Genomic DNA, 6,081 nt, shown 5'->3' with positions numbered 1-6,081 from the left:
TTTTTTTTTTTTTTTTTTTTTTTTTTTTTTTTTTTTTTTTTTTTTTTTTTTTTCTCTAATTTTTATTATCTGAAAACTCTCTCATCTCCATGTTCATTAAGCTACCTTCTATTCCTGAAATTTTTGGTTTGATTTTGTGTTCGCATTCCAGCTCGAACTGAATCCAACTCTGATTTCCCGTTCTATTCTTTTTTTCATGTTATTTTCTATGTTTCGGTTCGAGTTCGTGAGATCAATGCTTCGTAGAAACAAAGAAATAGTTCTCTCTCTGCATGTGGATTTGTTCAATCCTAGGATCGTTTTGAATGATTCTCTGTGGACCATTTTAGCTGTGATAGTTAATTCTTATTTAATCTTTGATATAGCTTTTGATTCATAGGCTATAGCTTTTGATTGTCGATTTTGTTGGTCGAATTTCTGATTAATAGGCTATAGCTCTGGGCCATTTTAGCTGTCAAGTTTGGGAGATGAATTTGTTTGTCAAATTTCTGATTAATAGGCTATAGCTTTTGATTCACAGAGCTTTTCATAATGGCAAGAAATCCTTATTGAATATTGAAACCCAATTTTGTAAGGTCTAGCATGGACATGTTCAATCCTAGGTCTCTTTTACTAATTCTATGTTGACCCTAGTGGCTATAGTAGTTGATTTTTATTCAATCTTTTATATCTGATGTGAGATTCTACATTAGTTGAAGAAGAGAACGAAGCATTCTTTATAAGAGTGTGGAAACCTCTTACTGGCAGATGTGTTTTAAAAGCCTTGAGGGTAAGTCCGAAAGGGAAAGCCCAAAGAGGACAATATCTGTCAGCGGTGGGTTTGGGTTGTTACAAATTGTATCTCCGGGCAATATGTTAGTGAGGAGGTTGAGCCTTGAAAGGGGTGGACACGAGGCGATGTGTCAGCTAGGTGATGGATTGGGGGTCCCACATCGATTGGAGAAGAGAACGAGTGGGACCCCCCAATCCATCACCTTGCGAGCACACTGCCCACCCCTTTCGAGGCTAAACCTCCTCGTTGGCACATTGTCCGGTGTCTGGCTCTGATACCATTTGTAACAGCCCAAGGTTATGGATGCTTGGGCTGTTACATCTGAAGTTTGGGAGATGAATCTGTTTGTTCGGTCTAATCTCTGATTAATAGGCTATAGCTTTTGCATAAATTGCTTTTCATAATGGCAGGAGGATTTTATTTTAAAGGTTCCCAAGAAATCCCCATTGATGCTAAGGATGATCGTGTTGGTCTTTGCCATGGTCTGTGGTGTATTTATGTGCTCCGTTTGTCTCAAACAAATTAGCACCAAATCAAAGGTTGGGTTTCTGAAAGTCCAGGTTATTGAAATGCCATGTTCAAAGCCTTGGATTGATCCTTCGGATGTTCCTTTTGTGCACTTTCCTAAACCTATAACATATAGCAGGTAAAGTAGATATCCATTTTTTGTTTGACTTGGAAATAAAATTGATTAGATTGATGAGTCTTGGACTTTTTGCACGTTTTCAGGGCTGAATGTGCTTGCCACCCGGTTCGATTTTTTGCCATTTTGTCAATGCAGAGATCAGGGAGTGGTTGGTTTGAGACATTATTGAATAATCATACTAACATAAGCTCCAATGGAGAGATATTCTCTGTTAAAGTTAGGAGAAGCAATGTTTCAACCATTGTTGAAACGTTGGATAAAGTTTACAATCTTGATTGGTTTAGTAGCGCTTCGAAAAATGAGTGCACCGCTGCTGTTGGTCTTAAGTGGATGCTTAATCAGGTAAGAACTGTATTCATTTTATCGTTTTACTGTGAAGCTCATGGATTTTATGCTATTATCACTGGTGTTGCATGATACGTTCATCATTGTGATAGATTAACTATATGTTCGTTCATTTCACTAAAAGATAATTCCATTTTGGCTAGCTTCCAATTCCAATTCCAATTTGATTTATGATGCCTGGCGTTATGAATGAGCCTAATAACCTAAGCCCACCGCTAGCAAATATTATATGCTTGGCCCGTTATGTATCGCCATCAGCCTCACGGTTTTAAAACGCGTTTGTTAGAGAGAGGTTTCCATACCCTTATAAGGAATGTTTCATTTTCCTCTCTAGCCAATATGGGATCTCACAATCTACCCCTTGGAGGCCAGTGTCTTCGTTCGCATACCGTCCAATGTCTGGCTCTATACTATTTGTAAGAGCCCAAGCCCACCGCTAACAAATATTGTCTGTTTTGGCTCGTTACGTATTGTCGTCAGGCTCATGGTTTTAAAACGCGTATGCTAGAGAGAGGCTTTCTCTCCCTTGTAAGGAATGTTTTGTTCCCCTTTCAACCCATGTGGGATCTCACAATCCACCACCCTTAGAGGCCAGTGTTCTCGCTAGTAAACCGCTCGATGTCTGGCTCTGATCGCACCACTAACAAATATTGTCTACTTTGGCCCGTTACATATCGCCGTCAGCCTCACGGTTTTTAAACGCGTCTGATAGAGAGAGGTTTCTACACTCTTATAAGAAATGTTTCGTTCCCCTCTCCAATCAATGTGGGATCTCACAATCCACCCCTCTTGGGGGCCATTGTCCTCGCTGGCACACAGCCCGGTGTCTGGTTCTAATACCATTTGTAATAGCCCAAGCCCACCGCTAACAAATACTGTCCGCTTTGGCCTGTTATGTATCACCGTCAGCCTCATGGTTTTAAAACGTGTCTACTAGGGAGAGGTTTCCACACCTTTTTAAGGAATGTTTCGTTCTCCTCTCCAACTAACATGGGATCTCACACCATTCATCTTTTTGTTTTTTGTTAACCTGTAAATGTTGTAACCTATGACAACGGGGTAGATGAATGTTACAATCATTCTTTCATTGTTTATCTTTTAGAGAGTTTCATTTGCCATTTTTTTGTTATATGTATGGATTACGCTTTTGTATATGCACGATTCTTTTGTACGGAGTCTTTATTCCTAAATCTCCTTAAATCAACATGTACAACTACTTATTTGCTGCATTGTTCTAAGAGACTAAACGCTTTACTTTGATTATGTTACTATTCATATCAGTATTAGTTTTTTGCTCATGGGATTAATTTTTTGATTCGCTTCAATAAGTTTTCTTCGAGATACATGTATCACCCTCAAGTTTTCCTCTAATTTTCTAAGAACTAAATGTCAAGTTCTTTGAAGTGTTGGTGGATCATGTATATGCATGCTGTGTTTATATCTATTGAGGGGGACCAATCTTTCCTGATGCTATCACGAACTGAGATATATCACTAATCGACTCTTGATCGTGTCGGCGAAAAATAACGTTGTTGCAACTTGCACAATTCGTGTAGGGGTTGATGCAGCACCATGTCGAAATAGTTGAGTACTTCAAACGTCGCGGGGTATCTGCCATTTTCCTATTCCGAAGAAACCTTCTACGTAGAATGATCTCAGTACTTGCAAATTCTTACGATCGAGACGCCAAGCTGTTGAATGGAACCCACAAGTCTCATGTGCATTCACATCATGAGGTTTTGCTCTTTATCAATCTCATTCAATATCTTATTTTTTCCTTAATCAGTTTGAAACTCAAGGAAGGTCTGAGCTTGTTATAGAAATGTTTCAGGCTGATATACTCGCAAAATACAAGCCCGTAATCAATGCCACTCTGTTGATACCCAATTTGAAGAAAGTAGAAGAAACAACAGCCAAAGCCTTGGAGTACTTCAAGAGCACCCGACACATCGTTTTATATTACGAAGATGTAGTTAGGAACCGCACTGTAAGATGCCACTACTCGAACACGCAACCCTGAACTGTGTTCGTGTTTGATCCTTGTGTTTTGAGAGATCATTTTCTTACCAAAAACTTGTGTGGTTGCAGAAATTAAGAGATCTTCAAGACTTTCTGAAGGTTCCACAGAGGGAGTTAAAGAGTCGTCAGGTGAAGATACACCGAGGTTCATTGTCGAACCAGATCGAGAACTGGGAAGATGTCCAGAAGACGGTACAAGGTAGCCGATACGAGAGTTTATTACATGCAGATTACCGGAAGTAACGATAGAAACATGGGAGAAGCTAGCAGCTGTATATAGCATCATCATATCATTTTGTGCCATAAGTACTCACAACCTACAGGAGGAGGAATAGAGCCATTCTTCCCCGTTGCAATTTTGGCTTTATTTTTAGAGCTTCATTGTGTCTTGATTCTCTTCCTTATTCTTTTAACGTGAGATCCCACGTCGATTGGAGAGGAAAACGAAACACCCTTTAATAGGGTGTAGAAACCTCTACCTAGTATGCGTGTTTCAAAAATTTTGAGAGAAAGCCCAAGGAGGACAATATTTGCTAACAGTAGACTTCGGCAGTTACGTCTTCTTTTCACTTTTGCATTCAACATTGTTAACACAATTTCTCTCTGCTTTTTTTTTCACCTGCTCTTGGAGCTGAAGAAAGTTTATTTACTTTTTTTGATTAATTTCTTTTTTATCATTTCCCTCTTCTCTCACAAATTTCTCTCATACCTCATTTGCTCGTGTTCTCGTGTTGTTAACCCTTGTAGGCATTACCAACGATGACAATAGGTTCAACTCACGGTCGAAAAGAGTTACGTATGGAAAATGTAGACTCGTGTCTAACCATGATCTCTAAAGTTTTCCAACTTGTGTACACCATCGCCTTGGTCAAACAACATCACCTTAGAAATAATTTAGATTAGTGTAGAATTTACTGTGTAAGTTGCTAATTTGTATTAGGTTAATTATTTACTTGATTAATCTGATAATTTGATTAACGAGCCCAAAAATTCAAACTTAAAGGTCTTAATTGCCTTTTGAGCCAATTACCAGTCCATTATTGATTATAAATGTCAACCCTAGATCTGGCTCGAGTTTGCATCTCTCGAATCGCTTCTCAATCACTTCCGATGATGGGCGTCCTTCCAAGAGTGCAAGTTTTTGTTTACTCTAAAGAGTTTTGACGTTCCTCTGTTTTGTTGGAGTTTTTCATATTTTCTCTATTCATGCTTATTTATAATCTTCAAGCTCGTACATAAAATTTGTTCTCAACCAAATATGACTCATCTACTAGGTTCTCTAACAACTTGAAATAGACATCATCTCGACATCAAGCATACTCAAGGTCCTAACTTAGCACTCTAGTAAGCAATATGTCATATTCAAGGGTGTGGAAACCTCTTCTTAGGCATTTTAAAAACCGTGAAGCTGACGACGATACATAACGAGCAAAATATGACAATATTTATTAGCGGTGAGTTTGAGCTGTTACAGGCAAGGTCTCCTCCCTTCTCACAATCGACAAAACGAGAAAATTAGTGTTAAAAGTTTGTACCCAAGAGATCAGTTGGTGATTTACCAAACATTTTAAGACTTTGTCAAAATCAATATTATATAGTAAGCGCTGTACAAAATTTACTCCTAAAGTCTGGAAAAGAAAAATAAATAAATAAATTAAAAAATTGTATTATGACCCTTATTCTTTTAGAATTTTCAGAATTGACCCATTTTCTAAGGGTGGTTGGTGGGTGCACAATTGCACATGCAACTGTTTTAAAAACTTTGACATTCAAAACAAAAGGACAAGAATCAACGACACTCAATCAATCACATGTTATAAATGCCCCATTTTTTTTAATATACTTTATATAGTTACATTTAATTTATTAGAAATAACAAAAAAAAAAATCATTTTTACTTTCAAACTTTGGCTCCGACATGGTCCAAATGATAGTATAGGATACCAAAACTTCAAACCGAGTCGTTTAAGCATAGAGATGTGAGCTAAGTCATCAACTAAGTCACCAAGCTAAGATGCAAGCTGCGACTAAAGAGATGGGTTGGTGTAGAGTCGAAGGCATGTGGAAATGGCTCGGGTCAGCTTTAGCGAGGCACGTCAACATGCAAATTAGCAGTCTGGATTATGGACCGTAGAATTAAATATTAGAGGGCACTCATAGGCTAGCATCAAAGGATTGTAGTAGTTGCTAGCATTAAAGGGTCGTAGTAGTTCTTCAACTTAGTCCAACCAAATAAGTGACCTATTATCGGCACGGTCAAGTAAGTGGCCATACTATCGACACAGTCGGAAGAATTGTC

At 38.3% G+C, this 6,081-nt stretch overlaps 1 protein-coding gene across 3 annotated transcripts in view; it reads left to right on the top strand.

Moving 5' to 3' along the window:
- The window catches only part of LOC111792765, a 5,001-nt gene extending 615 nt beyond the window's left edge, over positions 1-4,386 (top strand). For 2 of the 3 annotated variants that reach the window (XM_023674345.1, XM_023674346.1), the window contains exons 3-7: positions 1,183-1,418; positions 1,502-1,760; positions 3,320-3,499; positions 3,595-3,750; positions 3,852-4,386. In XM_023674345.1, coding sequence (XP_023530113.1) covers positions 1,183-1,418; positions 1,502-1,760; positions 3,320-3,499; positions 3,595-3,750; positions 3,852-4,025 — 1,005 coding nt within the window. In that variant the 3' untranslated portion in view covers positions 4,026-4,386. The remainder of the gene's footprint in view (positions 1-1,182; positions 1,419-1,501; positions 1,761-3,319; positions 3,500-3,594; positions 3,751-3,851) is intronic. The other variant, XM_023674344.1, reaches the window with a different exon arrangement.
- Positions 4,387-6,081: the final 1,695 nt, after the last annotated feature.

This window comes from Cucurbita pepo, chromosome LG04 (genome assembly GCF_002806865.2).
Source record: "Cucurbita pepo subsp. pepo cultivar mu-cu-16 chromosome LG04, ASM280686v2, whole genome shotgun sequence".
Lineage (NCBI taxonomy): Eukaryota > Viridiplantae > Streptophyta > Magnoliopsida > Cucurbitales > Cucurbitaceae > Cucurbita > Cucurbita pepo.
This window is presented reverse-complemented; position numbering and strand designations above follow the sequence as displayed.